This window comes from Manacus vitellinus, unplaced genomic scaffold (assembly GCF_001715985.3).
Source record: "Manacus vitellinus isolate BGI_N305 unplaced genomic scaffold, ASM171598v3 scaffold_15_pilon, whole genome shotgun sequence".
NCBI classification, from domain to species: domain Eukaryota; kingdom Metazoa; phylum Chordata; class Aves; order Passeriformes; family Pipridae; genus Manacus; species Manacus vitellinus.
In genome coordinates this window covers 17,263,631-17,286,809 of record NW_021939122.1, presented here as the reverse complement: position 1 = coordinate 17,286,809, position 23,179 = coordinate 17,263,631, and the positions used below count along the sequence as shown (strand labels likewise).

General features: G+C 35.8%; 1 protein-coding gene across 5 annotated transcripts in view; it reads right to left on the bottom strand.

Annotated features, from left to right (window-relative positions):
• ATRNL1 (attractin like 1) overlaps nt 1-23,179 on the bottom strand; it is a 464,278-nt gene that overhangs the window by 342,846 nt on the left and 98,253 nt on the right. For all 5 annotated transcript variants that reach the window (XM_029958558.1, XM_029958557.1, XM_029958556.1 and 2 more), the window contains exons 14-18: nt 20,653-20,785; nt 19,194-19,375; nt 9,185-9,398; nt 7,200-7,388; nt 2,161-2,370 (exon numbers count right to left, since the gene is read on the bottom strand). In XM_029958558.1, coding sequence (XP_029814418.1) covers nt 2,161-2,370; nt 7,200-7,388; nt 9,185-9,398; nt 19,194-19,375; nt 20,653-20,785 — 928 coding nt within the window. The remainder of the gene's footprint in view (nt 1-2,160; nt 2,371-7,199; nt 7,389-9,184; nt 9,399-19,193; nt 19,376-20,652; nt 20,786-23,179) is intronic.

Below are 23,179 nucleotides of genomic sequence, written 5' to 3'. Positions count from 1 at the left end.
GTGTGAATGGATTCTAACTAGTTCGTTTAAAACTAGATGAAGTATCTTTACATTAGATCAAGATTGTAACGCATACATCCTTTTTCTATATTTTCCTAGTTTTCGTGTTTTCTTAAAATTATAATTACCAACAATTGTCAGCATCACCAACCATTGCAACACAGAGGTCAAAAGCAAATTAAACATAAAATTGCTTGTCTCCAGGGCAGCCTCACTGAAGATTCAGCTAAAGCAAATTTTGTGTGTGGGGAGAATTTATTGCTGCCAGTGATGCACATTAAAAGGATTTAAAGAAAAAATAACTTTTTAAAACTGAACTCCTAATTCTTATTTAAATGATCATCACAGGGTCTCATTATTTTAATAACTATTTTAAATATTTAATGCTGATGTCTTAAGTTTGATTGCACTGAAACAACTTCAAGATTTATTGAACTGTGCAATTCTTCTGACTTTTCACTTTTCTCAATGAGATACATATTTTTAAGCAAATCAGCAATTATGAAATGTCATTTTTTCAATAGTGTGTCATGTCAGCTGAGGATTGCATTGGTTCTTATTGTGCATATAATTTTTTGAAATTGATTTAAAAATCTCTTCCATTTTCTTTGACTTAACAAAATGTAAGAATTCAGAACTGTCATATATGACCAGATAATATTATCACTTGCAGCAAATTAAAATTTACAATTAAGGTTGTTTTCATCATCCTTCAAATAACACAAAAATTAAGACATACAAAACTAAGCATTAGGAAGACTAGAAAACTTATAAATCAATTACCCACTAGTTAGAGAATACTGGAATTAAGCATTTGGAATTTCAGTGAATTCTTGACCAGGATATGCAATGAATACATAATTTTATCCATGAAGAATAAAACATTAAACACAGTAATGAAATCTTCTAACTCATAGTTTAGACAAGCAACATATTTAACCCTTATAATTTCACTAGTGGTAGAAACTGTGCATTGCACTGAAAGGCTAACAGTGCACTTATCAATGTACGCTTATTTTAACATACAGACTAAGTATTGAAGTTTTCATACAATAGAATGGAAATTGTTTCCAAATAAGGCTTCTTTGTTCAGCAAATAGCATTAGATGATTTGAAGGATTTTTTTGTTTTAACTCAAAACATTCAACAGTGTTCACTTGGTTTTACATTTCATTATTCTAAAACTTACTCTCTCTCTCTCTATTTATAAACATGCACATGTATATGCACACACACACAGAGAACATGCTGATAAAAAAAGCAGCCAGGAAAGCATAGTTTCATGTAGCCATAAAAGTTTTGATGCTTGAGAAGCTCCTGTTTCCAAAATTATCAGCAGTAGAACATTTGCTGGGAAAAAAGCCCTTTAGCACAAGTACACTATTTATTCCAAAAAAAAGTTTCCAAGCTGTCTTTTAAGCTGTATTATTTATTGTAAATTACTACTGGAGGACTGTCAAACTCCACAGTGTGCTTTACATTTGCCTGCAGTACTACACTGCTGCTTTCAAGGTTGGAGTATTTCCACACAGGAGGCTGCACCAGCTCAGCTTCCACCATCCTAAAGCACCAAGTGCCTTCCTTACTTTTCCAATTAACATAAAAATTAAAATTCTGTAATCAGAGTGATATGGATTAAATGTAGAGATTTTCTTTAAGATTACATAAGCATATGTTCTTTTACTCCAAATGTCTCAAAGGGTGACTGGAGGCTCAGGTATTTGGCAGCCCCCCATTCTCACAGCCAGTTGTACTTGGGCATGAGGAGCAGGGAAGCTTCTGCCCATCAGCAGTTGCCTATGGATAACTTCTTCTTTTATGGATATAGAAGCAAAAAGAAAGCAAGAGCTGAAGCAAATTCATATAGTTGGATTTTAAAAATTGGAAGGATAAGGTGAGTGAAAACTTATTTACAAATAAATGGCAGTTTTGATTAAACTACTTGTGTTACATTTCACATGTGAACCTACATGATAGGAAGCACATTTGTGTTCAATAGACAGAGACTAACAAACCATAAATTTAAAAAATATGTTGGAAAAAGAAATCTTTCATGCAAATGTTATTTGTGTTACTTCAAACAACTATGTTATTTTGGTGTGCTTAAACAGAGAAATGTGTCTTATTTCATACATAAGAAAGAATGGAAGCAGACCTTACCTGGACACTGGATAAAAGACCACTCATAATTTTTCTCTTTTGGGCAAAGACCAGCATCAAGCACCATTTCATTACCAACAGGCTTCATTGGACCTCGTGATGATCCTTCCAAACATTGTCCTTTACCAGTGTTACTGGGATCATTGCACCATCCACACCCAGGCTGTTCCAAACACTGTCCACAGGTCCTCAGTCCAGAGCAGTTTTGAGCTTTATTACATGGAATACAATATTAATGCAATGGGGTTTGTTTGTTTGGGGGTTTGGGTGGGGGTTTTTGTTTGTATTTTTTAGTAAGATGCTAGCATTTTACAACAGTTGATGAAGAAACAACAACCTCTATTTCCTTGTGCAAATTAAAAAAAAAAAATCAGTAACAATAGTAAGAATATCTCAGTTTTCTTTAAAAGTTGTACTTCCACACAAAATACACAGCAGGTGTTTTTTACACCACAATGCAACAATAAAGATTACAAATAAACGAAGATAATGAAGCAGAAAAATAATATTACACATCTTCATTAAATCCCACAAAAAATATATATCCTTTCCTTATTATTAATATATAATGCACATATTACTAATTTTACTGACATAAACAGCCCTTCTAACAGGAAAACTCTAGAATTCAATACAAGGTCAGTAATCCAAATAAGAGTGATAATATTATTCCAAAACAAACAAACAAAAAATGAAACCAGTATAATTCAAACTCAAACCAAAAATTTATTTGGATATAAAGTACCTCTGGATCTCACCTGAGTATTCATCTATGAATATGACTCAGTCTCCTTATATAGAACTTTTGAAAGCTAGCATACTACACACTTTAAGCTACAAGTCATAACTCAATCCCCTTTAATTGAATTATATCTTAAGATTCTCATCAGTTAATCAGGTTTCCTTTTTTAAATTGCATGCTTAAACTCAAATCTCCTTCTAGATCTTTTATACTCTATTCCTTTAGAATAATTAACTGGTCTTCCTCATATTTTAAATCTGTTTAGAACCAAATAAAATTCCCATGCTGAAGCTACTGTCATTTCTTATTAATAAGAAATTAACATTTTAGTATCTTCAGGAACACCATTAAAATTACCAGGCTTCTTTGAGCTTTTTCTGCTACATCCTAATTTTTTTAATTAATGCTTTAACACTGAATTAAATTAATATCAGAATCATTTGAACATTGATCACTATGGGTCCCTGTCTCTTTTCACATTAACTTTATGGGCATTCAAAAATTAAATTTTAAAAGCATACATGAATGTAAGAAAGATCCTGCCAGGAAGCCAAAATTATCTAAGTTTCTTCTTAAAAAGAAGAAAGTAGTTTAAAGGTTCATGGAGGTTTTTTGCAGGACACTCAAACGGCTTCTACATGAGTGTAACATCTTAATTTGGCTCAGCTGCGCCAGTACATCCAACTAATATTCTCAGCTACATGGACCACTCTAGTCCACAAAGGGAATACTTTAATCCATGCTATAAAGGGTATACTAAGCAGAATGATTTATTACTAATTTAATAAATTGAGAGCAGAATAAAGCTAGCTTCTCTGACTTCAGCAACCCTTAAAATAGTTTAAAAGTAGTGGAAACTACAAGAGGAAAAAATACTCTGTAGTCTAAAGATACATGGAGATATCAAGAAAACAGCCAGTTAAGGTTCTGAGTGAATCTCAAAAGCACTTTAATAGAGCAGGAAGCTGGAGCATGAGCTCTTGCATCATTAGACTTGGAACAATCCAAATAGGAGGAAATGCTTCAATTTTCCCAAATATGGGAAAAGAGGCGGGACAGGAGAAGCTCAGTTGTTGTTGAAAATTGTCAAGCACATGACAAATCAGTTTTAAACCATCAGAACTGAAGCTGAATGATACGAATTTGGGGGTTTGAATACATTAGAAGATCAGTAGAAAAATAAAGACCATCACTCTGTACCAGCTGACTTGCCCTTTCAGAGATGCACTGTAAATGATCCAAACAAATCTCGTGCTGCTATTTGTACTCATGTTGCTATTTATAAAGCTCTGAAGTATCAGCTGCAGTATCTTCACGAAAATAAAACAGAATCAAAAGTGAAAATCCTCAAATATTCTCTGTGGTGGCATTTAGCTGAAGAGAGCTAACTGAGAAGCTATTGCTGATGGAAGAAGGGGATATTAAAGCAGAAATTTTATTTTCCTTGAAATTCTAAAGATGGTCCAAGATTGTTCCACTGTCAGCTATTCAATCAAAAGTCATAATGGATGGAAGATGTAGAGAAGAGTGGAAATGAAAGTTTTTGGCAAGGAGGTATTAAAATGACAAAATGTCACCAATAAAACAGCATTCTGCATTTTAAACCCAAGCTGTGGAAATAAATGTGAAGTTCTCAGTTGTTATATTTTTTATTTTAAATCACACATGCTTGTCTGAATTTCTTTCATTCAGAGAAAAACATCCAAAAGCTCAGAAATTAGTCATTTAAAATAATAATAGAATTTTAAAACCAAGAATGATTTTTTTGAAAACGTACAGTTACAGTCCACTCCAAGTGAAACAGAAACACTAGCCCTTGATAAGGGAATGAACTTAATACTTTAGCAGCAATAATGATATACCTACCTAACAAAATTTTTAAGTCATTTACACTAAAACAATGTCTGAACCATGCTTCATTTAGACATACATTTTCTCTTCTAAATGCAAAATGTCTGATGCTAGAAAACTCTGGGAAAACTGCTTACAGACACAATCTTGTTTTTCTCTAATTTGTTGAACAGAAAATACATTTTTATACAAAATTGCCTTTACATAGTGATGAACTGGTATATAGCAAATCCTGTTTGCCTTATTTAATATAAACTTCTACAGAACTGACAAAAAGTACAATCAAATTAAGAATAATATTTTTGTGTTCCTCAAACAAATTGAATGATGTGCAAATACTACACAAACACACAAACCGAATTGAAAGTTCAGGTAGACATAATATCTGTTAGTTGAAAAACCTAAGTATCATTCATGTGGTGTTCTGTCAATTTTATCTTCAAATTTTCTATCTCTTTATGTTCTGCCACAACTCATTATCAATATTTTATATGTTACAAGTTGATTCCTTACAGGAGAGGAAAAAAAAAGTTCAGTGAATGGTCACGAGAGAGAAACCTTTATATAATTACTGCATTATTATTCCAAATATATGGACAAGAGATTAAGTGTTCCTATTATTTGTTTATTCCTATCCCAAACATAGACTGATTGATGGTCCCAAGGAACATGTAAACCCTACTACTAGTCCCCACTAGACCTGGGCACTAGAACCTGGATTAATATCTAAAATTTACAAACTAAGCCAACGGTTTACCAGAACAGCTCAACATGCTATTGTTTCATGACATTCTGTGATTATTAAGGATGAAGAAGGAATCTCAATTAAGAGGAATATGGGCTCTTGACCAGTTTAGCCTGAAAGAAAAGCTTTCCAATGCCTTATATTCCTAACCACCCTGTAGCAGCCTGGTACATATTGCCATTTTTCTCTCCTAAGATTAGAATATATCAATGGTTCCTATTACAGACACGCCAAGAGCTTACTTAATATTTTTCCTCAGGCTTAGGTGCAAGCAAGTAATTGCCTTTTGTGTTTTGTTTTGGGGCTTTTTTTAATTTGTATCCATAATCAATCAGAATCATGATCTAATTATGATGCTGAAAGCAAGTTGCTTCTTGCTGTCAAGATCATCAATTCTGTCACAAGATATCTAGAAATAACATGTTCCAGAGGCTGTTATCAAAAGACCCTTATGGAGAGGGAAAGGAAGTAAGAAGTAACTGAAAAACTCTCTCAGAGCAGAGCAATATGGACAATTCAATGGTACACTTCAGAAGTCCTATATATAACGTTTGGGTGACACTAGATTGAAGTCCTTTACAGACAGAAAATATTTTAATCAAATCTTGAAGGACAGATTAATTACTAAGAAGCAGTCTTCTGGATGGTGACTGAGGAATTGTTCTAAACAAACCTCAACTAAGACAAGAATCTAAGGCACCAGGCAGCTTGCTCCAGCACCTACAGGAATTATGGCATGGATATACATTGGAACTGCATGGTGTCAAACTTAATGAGGTCCAGTCACTACAGAATTGGGAAGAAGTAACTTCAGCTGAAATAAACACTGAAAGGTACATCGAGTAGGTTTTTAATTCTCCTAGAGAGGCATTGTGTCAACTTCTGATGAAATGTACTTCCAAAGGGGATATCCAGGGCATAACTTTGCTCCTTGACAAACAAATCACTTGCCTTTTATCCCCAAAGGATGAAATGAGCGACTGAATATTAATGCAGCCTGGTCCAGTCTGATCACACAAGACAAAAGTTTTCTGTACCTCCTTTACCTGTCTGATGGCCTAACAGAATTCCTTCTGCTTCCATAAAGAGGAAAACAATCTGCAAGGGTTAATAATCAGCATTTCCAAGGGAGAAGAATCTAAGGAACACTAAAATCATTTGGTTTGCATTTGTGTTACAATATTCTCAAGACTATCACTCGAATTATTATAATTTTGCTTTTATCTTTGCATGTTAGGAAAATGGTATTCCTTGTGACAAAATAAATCATAACCTGAAAATCAGAACCTTAAGACTCAGCACACTTCCTTTTCGTAATAAATTGATGTTGTATAAATATAAGTTCTACATATTGTTTATCTAATTTTAACAGCGTGCTGTTAAATAATGGCTCATGGCCATTATTTGGCACACTAACACTGGTCATGCAACCAGTCATGATAATTTTTCTTTATATGAAAACAATGTATACCTTTTACTGTTTCAAAATCCTATATTTTATCATAAAAGAATTGCCAGTATTTTACCTGGATCTAGAAAACACATACTCCATAATGACTTCTCACATTAGTGGCTATATAAGGTCATTCATTTGAAATTCTTTTCATCTTTAGTGAATGTGCTGAATCCTATTCATACTTCGGAGTGAAAAAAAATATAACAAGTATAATTAATAAGATGGACATTCCTTTAGATACTCACGGGAGCATGTGGCAGTTTGCCATTCCAGGCACTGTCCATAGGGGAAGGAGATAATATAGGCATTGGAGTCAACACATCTCTTGGTGCTGCTGCACCACATACATTCCATACCATTGCTTGTGCAGTTAGAACACGTTGTTCGCAGGGAGCACGGCTTTTTGCAGGGTCTGGCATTCTGGTTGGGACTGACTGGAAAAGGACCACAAACATTTATAACTATGAACACAAGTTCAATCCCCTTTTCTTTAATCATATGTTCCATTAGAAGAATCTCTATTGAAGTGACTGCCTCCTTAATTAGCTATAGATAATTTCATCCAAATTTATGCTGCTGTATATAATCATATTTTATAAAAATATCAAGTAATACTCAGCATAAGTCACACTATAGTTCTAAAAGGCCATTTAAAAAATTCACAGCAATTTTATCTCTATATTAAAACAAAATATTTAATATTCATTGCCTGGAAATACCAGCTTAGCTACTTGTACGTACATTACATGACATAAAATACGTCTCAGACATCTATAACCAGCTGAGTCCCATGGAGCCAATACCAGCTCCAGGATGGGCTTCCTGCTGCTGGCCAAGGTCGAGCCAATCAGGAGTGACAGTAATGCCTCTGTGATAACATTAAGAACAGCAGATTGTTGTGCAGAATTCCAGCCAGGGAAGAGCGGAGTGAGAACATGGGAACAGCAAGGTGGACACGAAGGTCAGTGCAGAAGGAGGGGGAGCAGGTGCTCCAGGTGCTGGAGCTGAGGCCCCTGTGGCCTGTGGTGCAGAGCAGGGTGGGGCAGCGGTGCCCCTGCAGCCCATGGGGGACCATCAGGGTGCAGAGACCCCTCTGCAGCCCATGGAGAGGGAAGCCCACGCTGGAGCAGGTTTTTTTCCCAGGTAGGACTTGTGGCCCCTGTAGGGAACCCACATTAATACAGCTCATTCCTGAAGGACTGCACCCCATGGAGGAGTGACCCACGGGACAGCAGATTGGAAAGAGCTGTTGCCTGAGGGATGGACTCACGCTGGAGAGGTCCATCCAGGACTGTCTCCAGTGGGAGGGACCCCACAGGAGCAGGGGAAGGACTCCTGTCTCTGAGCAGCTGCAGAAACAACTGACCACAACCCTCATTCCCTGTCCCCTGCGGAGGAGGGAAAACATGGAAGGAAAGAGGGGTGGAGGGAAGGTGGTTTAAGATTATTTTACTTCTCACTCTTTTGCTCTGATCCTGTCAGTAATAAATTCAAGTAATATCCCCACTTTGAGTCTGTTCTGCCCGTGATGGTGATCAGTACATGACCTCTTCCAGCTCTCAACCCATGAAGCCTTCAGGGGTTTTTTTTCTCTCCTCTGTCCAGTGGCAGGGGGGAATGAGAGAGCAGCTTTAGTGGGTCCCTGACATCCAGCCAGGGTCAACCCACTACAGCAACGCACAAAATAAATCTGAAGGCAAAATTTAAAGAACTTCTTATGCTCAACCTCACAGCTATGAAGAGAAACAGAGGCCAATTGGAGAATGAAAATGCTAATTTGAACAGTCAAGTGACTATTTGTGACAGTGAACTATAGGCACAAACAAACCTAAAAGATCAAACCAAGAATTTTGATTTTGTCAGTCTTTTAGACTATTAAGATATTTACTAATATTCAGTGAGATGCAGAAAAGAAAACTCAGAATTTTTTAACACCTTCACAGACACTTTCATATTACAATTATTGTTAGCACTGACTATTAATGATTTAGAGGCAAAATATAAGGTTTCTGGTGGAACACAAAATAAGCCATACAAACCAATTCACAAATAAATATTTGCTGCTTTAGGAACTTTATTTTTTTTCTAGATTACAGCTCCATATTTTTCAAAAAATAAAAAAAGTAATTATTTAATCCAAATTGTCCAAAAATCCCTCTTAGACAAATGAAACCTCAAACTGCTTGCTACTGATGAGAGTATCAGCAACAGGGTGTAAGAGATTGCTTACCAACAGGTTTTTCACACACAAGGCCATCTGCCATTGCAGTGCAGGGATTTGCTTTGAGACCTGCCACCTCTGCTCTCTCCAGATAGGCACAGAAGCCGGAGTCATTTGGCTCTCCAGGAAGCCACTGCAGGGTTGTATTTGTAAAAGGAGACATGTCATCCCAGCCCCAGTAGGAGATGTTGATCTTGCGTAAACCTACCCAAGGTGAAATTTTCTATGAATGAGAATGAAACAAATGAGAGATAATTATTTAAAATGCCTTTTGTTTTGTTGATTTAAAACATTTCAAAGAACAGTTCAACAGTAACAACTTCACATTTTCAGAATTCATCATGTTCTTATCTCACTTTATCATCACATCCATACAGTTTTTATCTTAATTGTTCTATGTTGCTGAACATCTCCCTCCGCCCCCTAACACAACCCCAACAAAAACTCCACCTACTATATGCTTTTCTTCTACTAAAAATCTGTGTTCTTTCAAATTCTGATTACTATTATTTGATACGGGTCAAATGGTCATAATGAAACTGTTTGGTTATTTTCCAGTGGCAACTACACTGATTACTAATTGCTAGGCCAATGTGGATAATAAAATACACATAAGTTAACATCAACTCTGAAAAATCAAAGTTCAGGAAAAGGATAGATAATATTCCATCTTCTAAAGTCTATATTGCTAATACTGATTAGGCAATTCAGAGACAGAGATGAAAGTGGTGCATTTACAACTCCAGTGCCATTAAATACACGTTGAATACACTTTCATTATTAAATTACAAGTTAGAGAAAATAGTCTAGAAAACATTAAAAGTATTAATTCTAAAAAAAAAAAATATTTACGATGTATCAGTAAAATTACATCACAAATTCCACTAATTTTTATAATTTCATCTTTATACAATTACAAAGACAAAGAAGAGATTTTAAGGAATAAGGACCTTTGCTTGTTCCAGGACAAATTTACATAAATTACTTGCCCCCATCATTGTAAAAATCTCAAGACACCAAAATCAAACATGTTTCCACCAGTAATCTCTGTGCTGGCAGTTTTTATTAACCCCAGTTTAAACACAGGGAAGTGAGATACGGAGAGACAATGGGGCTGTCACAGGGATGTGATGGCAGGTAAATACCGGAATGCCAAAACACAGCTGTCTGCACCAGGCAGAGAACAGATGTTGTCAGCTCCAGAGCAGATATATTGATCTGATTGTGAATTAGGTTCTTCACTGATTTAATTTACAGGCCAAGGTAAGTAAAACACTATAATATACCAAAAGGGGACCTGCCAGGATTCAAGATCTATGTGCTATTTCACAAGTGAACCAAGAGTTACTGCCATTCTCTGTCAGACTGATCTTTCATCTTTGATCTCACATCTTTCTTTGGCCACTCAGGTCTAACCCATGTCTGAAAAAAAAAACCAAACTTTCAGCACTCTTAATTCTACATCCAGTCAGAGGAATGCTCTGATTTTCTTTCCTCTCTGTCTTGTTAGACCAAATTGAAATGTGAAGGATTATTAATTTTGCTTCAAAAATACTAGTGTGTAAATATCTTTTTAGAAATTCAGTAGATAGGTAATCAATATTCCTGACCTTCCTAAAATGTACTCCCTGTGCTCTCTTCTTCTTCTGTACTATCAGCTGAGATCACAATCAAACAAAAATTGCCACAAAAACCCTAAGAGAAAAAAAAACTTAAATAAATCAGAAAATTACTAAGAAATGTTCCATTCCATAAGCAGTGATGCACTCTTCTCTTGAACAGCAACAAGAACATCCAGCAAATATGCCACTGCCCATTCTTGTGTCTTCTGTATTTACTTCGTAACTTGATTGCTACCCCAGGTGACCAACTTTCCAGGTGTCTGAAAGAGCTCCCATATTCTGGATACCAGAAAGAACATGATGCAAATAGTCAAAGTGCAACTTGGGCATCTGGAAAATGGTAGACAATACATCTGTTGTCTTATTTGTTGCCTAGATTGCTGTCCATGTACATAGTCCATGTGCCTCAGAAAACTTTAGATATCTGTGCACATCTCTAGACATCTCTCTGTAGAATGCTGAGTGTGCACACTAAGCATGTATAAAAAAAAGTCAGGGTCTCAGGCAGGGTGAATTGCTGACAAACACATGCCTACTTTGGGATCAAGGGATTCCAGCCAAGAGAACCTTCAACATATAACTGACTGCTTCAGTTGCACTGCCAAATAATTTGGCCTCAGCATCAGTATATAAAAAACAAGAGATCCTATTCCAGCTATGGTGAAAAGCATGTTAGGCCAAAAATGAAAACTGACACTGCAGCAGTGACATTGGAGATAAATTCTTCTGTTTGAGTAAGAGATTGTCCTGGAACCCCTTTAATGATGATGAAGTCCCAGAGAGAATCATGAAAGCCAAAGCAGCCACAGGAGATAAAAGCAGCATCCCTGAAATGAAAGATTGCTATCAAAGCAACACATACCATAGTCATAATCATTCTTAATAACTGTACTCCCTGGACAGCTTATAGTCATCATGTCAGGCATCTCAAATTCCATATGTACCATCTTTGGCTCTTTGCTAGTACAGGACATCAAAATACAGACCTGAACGCTGATGAGTGTGCTATCAAATACATGCCAAAGCTCTGACCTTGCAGGCTCGCTTATGCTGCTCTGGGAATGCCAAAGATAGATTATCTAAGTAAGGCCACCCAGATGCCCCAATGATGTACCAAATGTGCATATTCAATTATGTGGCATCAATTCCATGATGTGGTGGGCCACAGGTGAAGATTGATGGCAACAGCAGAGATTGTTGGTATCAAAGTGTAGCAGCAAAAATGACTGCTGCTCCACTGTGCAAAAGCACACAGGAAAAATCCAACTGTGAAGAGAGAATTCAGGAAGTTGCACATATGACACCTGAAGCTGCCAGGGCTCTGTGACTATCAAACTAATTTCTTCCAAAAAGAAAAGCATCAATCTACTATAAATTATCTCTCAAACTGAGGAAAGGTTCAGTCATAATAGCTGGGAGTCTCAAAGTACCTGAAGCAACTGAGGGACTTCAAATGTGTTGAATGTGAATGCCAATCCAGTTTCTTCTTCAGGAGTAAGAAATAATGAGAGTTGAACATCCTTTACTTGAACTGTGTGGTTGTTTCATTTAATGCAAAATGAATGTAGGAAACTGATTCCTTTACTTTGATATATTGCCAAAGATGCTTCTGAAGGGGATCAGACAGGAAGGAAATGAGATTGCCAGTTCTCTGTACCCAGAAGTTGCTGATGCAGGATTCTAGGTCACAGGCCTCTTGAAAAATATTTGCTATCAAACCAGGTGGGTGAAAAGTACACTAAAAATCAATGTTTCAGAAAAACACTTGCAGACAGAAAATCAGCCCCAAATGTGCCTATTTTTTTCTTCTCAAGTATACCAGCTTTACTGGAAGTTCAGGCAATCTTTACTCAACAATCTTTACTCAACAAGAAAGCCACTCCTCAGAGAGATTGAAGACTTCTTTCTTTCTTTCTATCTAGGTACATTTATAAAAACTCCCTTTATACATAATGTACAATTCATGTTAAAGCAACAACAACCACAACCAAACTTACTCAAAAAAAAAGTTATCATTAAAAAAACAAAAAGAAAGAAAAAGAGGACAAAGGGAAAACACAGAGAAGTTACTACAGTAAAATTTTACAGTGAAAGAAAGCAATGCAATACATAGCAGGTGATCAAATCCATCTTGGGAAAAGTTGTAATGCACCTTACTAATGTTGCAATGGAGAATATAATCAAATATATCTTGAGACATATTTCATAGCTTTATCCCACTACACTATTGAAAATTCAGAATCATCACTAGAATATGTTTGTCCTCCCATCCATATCTTTCTCGGCTATTTTTTAGAAGCCACAGCCCATCTTGGAAGCTCTATATTTGTGTTTGAAATACAGCTACTCACAGTTTTCATAAAACAATTTTTTATAACATCTATAACAAGTTGGTGAAAAACTTTTTTAAGTGAGAAATAAACCTTTACATTAAGAAAGATTTCAGAATTATTTAATTCTGAGAAAAATTTTTGGGCAAGGCTTTATTTTCATCTGACAGAGGAACAAAATTGCAATCATACAATGCATACCAATAGAACATCATCCTGTATTCTCCTCTACAGTCTTACTGAACTGAACATAAGGCCAGCTTTTTAGCCATCACAGGAATTGGTTAAATACTGATGACCAATAACTTCAAAAATATGCTCTTCTCTTATTCTAAATTACATAATCGTAATTTTCTTTTAAATAGTAATTATGGAACTATGTTAGAAAGGAAAACTGTGTAATCTTTACTAGAAAGCTGATATTTCATGTTTAATCTACTGTTTACTCAGAGAATTTAAATCAGATTAAGTTGCCTTGAGATCTACAGTGAATGGAATCATTTGTAGTCATGACACATTTTTTCAGGTACTACAGCTGCTTCAGCACTAATCTAATGAGGGCTGAATAATTTGCAGATGAGTGAAGTGAGCAAGTCTACCTTTACTGAATAGCCAATTACCACTGAGGTTCAAAAACCTCCTTTGTTTCTTAATTATGCAAATTACTTAGGAATTTCATATCTCTTTCAAAAATTTATCTCCACCTTTACTTTAATTCCTTTTATTTTGGATCTGAAATTGTCCTGGAAGTGTACGACACAATTCTGTCTCATTTTCTATTAGGTGCCTCACAACACATTATTAACACAATAAACTTGTCAAGAATTGTTCAAACTCCTTGATTTCTAGTTACATAGTTATTCTAGGATGAAACACAAAATTCAACTTTGTTAAAATACAGTGGCCTCTTGGTACTGATATTTCCACAAAATTCACAGACTGGAGAAGGGCCCGCAGATAATTTGCCTCTCTTGTGCATCATTATGAACAAAAAAACCTGCTTCCTGCAAATAGCAACTATACAAAGAGAAACCATGCATCCCATGTACAGTCACATTGCTTGGTTCCCATTCTTGAACTATGCACCAATTCTGACTATGCTAGATACTGGCACTTTTCGTATCTTGTAAATATTTACCCAGTGAATGACACATTTTAAGCAGTGGGAACAAATTTCCTGATTTTTAAGGGTTTCAGTATCTATTAGACACATATGATGAAATCTAGATGCAATTAGTAGTAGGTGGTCACACATTACGTCATGAGAACACTTAATTCTCCTACTCTTTTTAAAAAGTTCTGTAGTGTCATTGGTTAAAAAAAAAAGTACAATCTAGCAAACTGAGAAAAAAATAGAACTTCCCAATTTCCATCTACAAAGATTATAGTTGATATTCCAGTGGAACTTCGGTTTCTTCTTGGGTTTTCTTATTTACAGGGGACAATTTTTTTTTTTAAATTTTGGTTCTCTTCTCAGGCATCCAAAGTGAGTTGAGCTTCTCTTCCTGAACATAGGAAGACAGTGGTGAGCTAATGGACACTCAATGTAATGACTCTTAATATGAAGATAAAGTGCTGAAATAATTTATTAGACTTCCAAAACCACAATAGGAAAGTGGGACTGCTAGAAATTGTAATAAAGAGAGTAATTCAGAAAAAAAAAAGTAGATGTCAGCTACACCACAACCACACATATGATAAAACCACAAAAACATACAGCCCTCTGAGAATACTTTGAACTAACAAGGAATAACATTGCTAGGCAAAGCTCACTAATTAACTGCAACCTGAACTCAAGTGTAATTTATAAAAAGATGCTTAGCCTTGTGAGCAGTGAGTCAAAGGAAAAGTTGCAAACAGTTTACATAATGAAAAGCATTGTGTAAAACTGTTTTCTTCTTTGTTTATGCTTACTACACCAAAACTACATCTTCTCAGAATTTATGGCATGCTAATAAGAAAATTATTATTTTTAGTTAAATCCCACAGTTGCAAGCAAACTCCCAAGAGTGCTAATTGCACTTTTAAATGAATATACAACATTTGAATATTAGCAGGAACAGTTAATTAACCTCATATTGCTGTTTAATCTACTTTGCAGAAAACTTCAAATCTTCTCTTTCATAATGTTTTGCTTACTAGGTCAAAAAAAGCATATAAGAAAAAATATCAAGTGTCATTTTGCTTTAGTGTGGTAATCTGCAGTCTATCCACTATGTTTACTTTGGTGTTCTCTTAAAGAATTTAATTTATTTTTAATGAAAAATACAAACTAGACTTTAAAACTACCTGTGGTAGGTTCAGAATACATCTGCAAAATCAACAGTGTTTTGACTTCATACCACAAAGATCTTTGTCTTTTCCCTTTCTTTAGTACCAAAAGAACTTTCTCCCTACGCTTTAAAAGGAGGCAACCTATGGATTTCCAATTCAGTATAGGGATTAGGAGAAATTATTTATACACAGTGAGGTCTGGACAGGGTGTGGAGACAATGGCAGCCTCCTCCTGCTGAATCTTTCCAAAGCATCAATGTATTATTCCAAACATGATAAAGAAATTGTCCTAAATTTGTGCCAGAACAAGGACTTTGTGTATTAGGAAACAAAGTCACACACTGTTTCTATGAACAATAAAGAACTCTGAAGTCCTTCCAGACTGGAGGATTTACTATTTTAACAGTTTGTTAAATAAACAACAGTTGCTTTTATTTTCTCAATATAAGAATACCAAATAACATAGATATAAAATCAGAATCATATTCTTATTTCCAAATGTTGCTCTGACAAATTCATTAATCCTGAAAACTTGTGAAACCTTTCTTTTTTCAGGCTAAAGGTTTTAAAGTCTTTGATATTAACTACACAGGTCAAACTCCACTACAGATAAGAGAGATTTAAGACATGATGTTCACCTTACAGATGCTCTGACTACATTTGTGAACTTCCACACCACCACCTGTTACAGAAATAAGACATCTAAAATGAAATCTCACTCCTTAAATCATTATGATTGCAGTTTGAGAGGAAAAGGCAGACAAAAGAAAATCAAGAAGTTTCAGGGAGCCTCTGTCACACCCGATAACACATTTAGGCTGTCACACACTGAACAAATGCAACTGGGTGGACAGATATGAATGAAAGAAATTGAGGTTTTTTTCCTGACTGCCACTGAAAACACCAGAATAAGTCATGGTAGCATTTCATTAGAGATTCTGATAGCTAAATGATTGTTTAACCCAAGATATACTTTTAAAGTGTATACATTTCTCTACAATTGCATAAACTGTATTTGAGGTATCTCAAATTTACATCACCACATTGGTTCATGACATACTTCATTTAAATAAAGATACACTCAGCAGGATGTCACCTTGTAGAAGTTCTAAGCTCTGAAATGTAAGAAAAATCTTGCTTCCAAACAGTAAAAAAAGCTATTTCTCATCTACACCTCAAGTCAGCCAGGCAATATCAGTCATATAAATATCTATCACACATTATTAGATTTGAAGGCATCCTGTGCAGTATTTTAATAGGAATTCGGGGAGAGAAAAGAAAAAAAAAAGGCAGCAAACTAAATAATTATAGCAATCATGTTGCTAACAAGGTTTTGTTGCTTTAGTTTCAACTATATTTTTAATGTTAACTTGTATCAAAGGGTGGACAGACAGAATGTGTTTCAAGGGCTGCACTAAGTACAATATCAAGGAAGAACTTTTGACATAGAACTATTTTTCTCTCTCTCCTCCATTAACAATAATAAAAAATAAATATCTTTCCATTTAAAAAAAATCTGCTCTGTAAAAACATCAAGTACTTAACCAATGTTTGTATCTCCTTTTCAAAATGGAATGCTAAAAAGGATAATTAAAGAATATTTTGTTTCACAATATATGTCCCTAAACCTTTGCTTTCAGATTCAGGAAGACGACCCTTAATTGTTATTTCCTTCATGTGCTTCTTCAATTCATTTACAGCATAAAAACTTTGTAAATCACATACTAGTTTGATATCTCATCTCACTCAAGGCCAGTCTTCGCGAGCAAAGATTTGGGAAAGGTCTTTACCCTTCAAGCCTGCGCAGTGGATTTTTTTTTTTAGGTGAGACACAGTGTGCGCTGAACTGAGCCCACCCTTTAATCCTGAGGTTCATCTGCTGGGGCCAAGTGAGCTTGGACGGTGGCAGCGAGGTCCTCAGGATGTAGGTTTGTTTAGAGTGGCCTTCTCTTAGATGGATGGCCTTACAGGGCTGACGAGCTCCCTCTGCCCAGGGGAGTTCCCTGACTGGGAATCGAATCCAGGCGTGGCAGTGAGAGTGCTGCATCCTAACCACTAGACCACCAGGGGTCCTCAGTTTGATATAAGCTTTAATTATTATTGACAATTATGTTTCATTGTCCTGTAACTGTAAAATCCTAAGCTACTTTAAAATTTGAGGATTTTATACAGACGAAGAAATGCTGCATCTTTTACAAAACAAAATACACACTTCTAAAAATGCCATTTGCTAAGAAAAACTGATTTGCTTGTAATGGAATCTTACTCTGCTAAGACATCCCATCTGAGAGTACACTGCTGGGTTTGACATTTTTGAGCATACTTATATTTCATATACTTGCACCAATTATGTTTAAAAACAGCAATAAGAATTTGAATATTAAACTGCTAAAACACTGAACCTGACCACCCAGGAACAGGTAATTAATCTTCTCTTCTCTTGTCCCACAGTTAACAAAATTAATATGGATCACTTTTCTAAGGAATATTCTGATGGTAGCTTGCTGTATTTGCCAGAGGCACAGAAGAGTTTTCAGCCCTCTCTCTCCCTCACCATCATCAGAGAAAGTTAATTAGCTCCTGCTAATTCCACTGCTGCTATGCAGAGAATTTCTACGTTTCACATACTAGCACAGCTTCTCTGTGACCTTTTGATCCCAAATGCCAGTTCTGCAGGAAGCTAGGCTTTTCTGGAGAAGTTTACATCTTTAGTGCCTCACTGTCCTTGACGGCTTGCAGCCTAGCTATTCACCACCCAAAACCAATCCTTTGAGCACTTTTATGGACACTGGTGTGAAAAGTCAGGTTTTCTCTGTTAGTGAAGAGTATTTTGATTCCTCTTGTCACAGTATTTAGTGCTGGGATTTCCGACAATTCATGGTAAAACCGCAGCAGGTAACTAAGTACCACTCAGCCTCTTGTTGACCTCCCCCAACTCTGTCACAGAGGAGAACTGGAAAGAAAAAGTAAGTCTCATGGGTTGAGATAAGAACTGTCTAATAACTAAACCAAAATATTATTATAATAATAGTAGTGAAAATGAGAGAGGAATAAAACCCCAGTGAAACACTTCCTGAGTTTGCCCATGGGGATGTTGTGAGAGACAGTGTCAAAAGCCTTGCTGGAGACCAGGAAGACAATATCCACTGCTCTCCCCTCAGCCATCGAGGTATTGTTCCATTGTACAAGGCAATCAGGTTTGTCAACCATGATTTACCTTTACTGAATCCATGCTGGCTACTCCTGATCACCTACTTGTCATCCATGCAGATATTGATGGCCTCCAGAGCGAAGCACTGCCATCACCTTTCCAGGGATTAAGGTGAGACTGACTGACTGGTAGTTCCCTGGGTTCTCTTTCTTGCCCTTTCTGAAGACCAAGGTGATATTTGCTTTTTCTCAGTCCTCAAGCACCTCTCCTGAACAGCATTATTCTCGTACTAAATCCAACACACAGCACTGTACCAGCCACCAAAAAGAAAATTAACTCTAGCACAGCTGAAACTAGGACACCAAAGTGATCCACTCATTCTCTTGAGCAAATATTCTCTCACAGGTAAACAGTAACTTTTAACATTTAAATCAGGTAAGGAAAAACACTTGAGAACTGCTGTGTCATTAGCATTAAACATGAGATTTGCTTAATACCTACACATCACTGATACCAGTCTTTAACACCATGTTACACTTCTTTGAAGACATAAACTTTCCTGTCTTTGGACAAAAGCCTAAAACAGATTTCTCCAAGAAAATTTATTTCACATAAGCATCAATTACAGTTACTCAAGTTACCTGAAGTGTATACTTCTGTATTTCATCCAGAACAAATTCCACTTCTTTTGAGGTTGTTAATGAGGCAAGATTTCCACTTAAGTTGTAGCAATACAGCTTAGCATTGTCATAGCTTTCACGACTAGAATTTATGTGGAGGCAGGCATCTCCAATATGACTCCATCTTTCTCCACACAGATGAGCTAGTGCAAAAAGCATATGATTAAAGCTGATCTGAAAAAACTTCTAAAAAACCCAAGGGAGTCTGAATTTTAACTTCCCAAGATCATAAATCAAATACATCCCACACTCAATTTTCCTTTTCATGTCACATAAATTCTGAAATACCAAGTAGCATCATACGAATTAGTGTATTTTTATGGAAAGAAACTTATAATTATTTTTTACGTTTTTAAAAGATATATGCTAAGTTTCATCATAACAATATTCTTTTGTCAATATTTCTTCCCTGTTCAGAATTGAGCACAACATTAAGATTAGATTATGTACATAAATAATAGTGTTTTAACCCATCCCTTTACTTCAGTTTTATGTAGAATTAAGAGATCACTACCTTACCCCACCTTTATCATCCTATCTCCGCATTTATATTTGCCTAAATACAAATGCAATTAGAATGATAGGAAATTCTGATAATATCTTGAGAACATTTCCTCTTCAACATTTTACAGCTTTATTCACACTCAGGTAAGTACTAAAAGAAACGTAAGTAATTCGGAGCAACTGTTATAGTCAACCTTTACAAAGAATGCACATATTCAGTTTTAAACTGCACAGAATAAACTGATGGAAATTATGTAATGAATAATCTCTGTAAAAAAAATGTGTTCATTAATTTCATCTGGACATAAAGATCAAACGGAAAAGGTTCTGACATCTAACTGCATATACGTAGTTATGAATATAAATTACAGAATAAATATTATTTCAGAATCTTAACAGTCACCTTCTGAGAATATTGCATATTAGCATTTTAATATTCACTGCTTTCATAGTAGTATCAACATTAGACAATCAAGAAACTAGATCTTGGGCCTTATCTGCACAGGAAAATTGAAGTATAATTGAATTACAATTTATAAAGTAAAACCAGCTAGCAAAAGTAACAATGTCAGTACATATGTAACAGTAAAATGCTCAGTATGGCAATTCAGCTCTGCACTCAGTGGTCCCCACAGGCTGGAGCTTGTCACTGGCTTTTACAGAGGCACATGCCATTATGCCTTGGCTAATGTTATTATCCCTCCTAACCAGATTAAAGGTATCATTAATACCCCAAACAGTGGTGTAATTACATCTGTGTTCACCTGTACAGGCACAGACAGACAAGGTCAGTCAGAACAATTAAAACATATGCAGGTCTACTCATTGAATCAATATGCTTTGGCAACAGCAAACAAGGTTTATTCAGTTTTGAAATCAACTCTGAAAAGCAGCATGGCCACCCCACAGCCCTTACCAGGTAGTGCCTGGCACTCCTGCTGCCTCTGGTCCCACTGGCAGTTCAGGTGCAGGGAGCAGCTCTTGCAGCTGGTCAGTTTATTGCAGATCTGTTCATTTCTCACGTGACATTTGGTGTAGTTTTTAACTGACTAGAAACATAAAACGGACAAAACAGGATCTCAAGCATAAGTAAAACTATTAAAAAGACAGAAGTCAAAACTGAAATACAGAGCGGGTGGATCCCTCCCAGAAAATCATGGCCACCTAAAAGCCAGGCTGAATTTAAGCTCTTTGTCCAGATTCCTTTAGCAGTTGCTCAAAGTAAAAAATGCATCTCTAGAGCACAAATCACCCCATCTGTTCTACACAACTATGAGTGTCAAACAGTACTTTGAAGAGGTCAATTCCCCATACCAGGAAGAGCTTAAACAACTAAACTAAATCTCTGTTTCTAAGATAATTACACTCTCACTAAATTATTTCATCCTATGCAGGTTAAAGAAAGCATAATAGTCAAACAGAACTTAAAAATGCACAAGGTACAAAATAATTACATATCATTCACCAAAGCTGCAAGAATATGCTCTACACATGACATAAAACCAGGGATAACATTATATCTCTGTTACCTCAGTATACAAGCAAAGCAGTAACACTGAAGGAATTATTACTTGGGGGTTTGGTGGGTTTGGTGGGTTTTTTTTCTTTTTTTCCTGAAAACTGAAGTCTCCCTTTCCAAGTTCGGCATTTTGGATACAAATCTTTCTTCCCTGTGCATAGTACTTTTAATTAAGACATGATATTGATATTGTACTTAATGAACTGCTCTAAATCTCAGCCAGTGCATCAGCTCATCCATAAGGCTGTCTCTAGCAACTTAATTTCACAGTAATAATTAGAAGTAAGTCCTAATGCAAGACAGCTTTATACTCACAGAACCACAGAGTGGTTGAGATTGGAAGGGACCTCTGCAAGTCCTTCTTGTCAAACCCTCACAACTCTTGTCTCTCTCTAATAACAAAAGATTAAATTAATGCATAGCAGCAAAAATGGATTGCACTTGGATTGCAAGTGCATGATTTACTGAAAATTTTGGTTGCTTTCCATTCTAATAGTCTCCTGGAGTATGATTAAATAACATATTAAGGGACAGTATGACAGTAAGCTACACAGTTGCTGGTACTGGAATATGGACACTGACAGGGAAGGGGGGGAGGCAAAAAGTCTCCTTTTATTTTTATTTTTTTTTCAAAGTCCTGAAATGATGCAATTGTTATAATGAATTCTCAATCTCACACAGAACCAGCTTCATTCCTGGTGAAGAACACTGCTGTTTAGGGACCTTATTGTATTTTAATTTTTTGCTTTTATTGGATCAGATGCTCACCAGTAAGCTTATTATAAAAGGTACTCGCTATTTTTTTGTCCTATAAAAATGGCTACTGTGAGGCAAAAAGAACCAGAGAAGCAGTTCTAGTAGGAAGCATCGACACCACAGTACGAAACAGAGCCAAAGATGATGCCATCAAGTAACAGAATGTCTATCTAGGCCAATAAATACATACAGACAGTAAAGCACAAAAACCTTTGGTACAAACCCACACTCAGTTCCACTCCATCGTGAAGCACACTCACAAAACTCCTGAGAGATGCTTTGAAGTGAATTTTAGAGCCTAAGTAACCATCATCTGCTCCCCTACAATATCTCAACTAATACTCACCTTTAACACTTCATGTTGACATATCCTTAACATTCAGATTTTTTTTTAAATTACATGCTCTTCAGTGGTATTACACACAGATTACAATTTTCCAACTAAACCAAGATATTTGTTCTTTTACTTTCTAATCATGAAGCTTGTTATGTGCTGGTTATTTAATGTTTAAAATAAAATTCAAAGTAGTAGTGACTATTCTATAATAATGTTCCTTCTTGTATTCCCTTATTCCCAGCACTTATTTCCCTTAAATCCAATTTAAACATTGCTTGCCTGAAAATCTCATTAGTTCAATGTAGATGTGAATCCAATAGGTAACTCATATTAACACAATATTAAGGTTATAACTTAAGCTACCAAACTCAATGAAATTTAAAAAGATGACAGCCCATCTGTTACAGAAGTGCTATATTGCTCTAGGATATTTATAATGTTTACACACCAAAATATGAGTAAATCATGTTCTGTATAAAGCTTCCTTCTTACGTCTGATTTACTTTAATCTTTTAAGTACTGACCCTGATACGGTGATATATAGACAGACTTATGGACTACAGTGATTTTTCTGAGTATTTACTGTAGAATGAAAATACTACAGGAGTTTATCTTAGAATTTCAGAAATTGCTATTCAATTATGTATCCCTTTCCTCCCCCTGGACTTTTCAGGTTAACAGTACACCTTGTCTAGTTTGTCTAGTCCAACTGTAAATTATTAACTTGTAGATTGGTATTATTTCTCTGAAACTACTCCCAAAACTTGCCACTGGATACTCCTTAGTAATAAATTTGATTCTATTCATATTTCCTTCTACTACTTTATACAT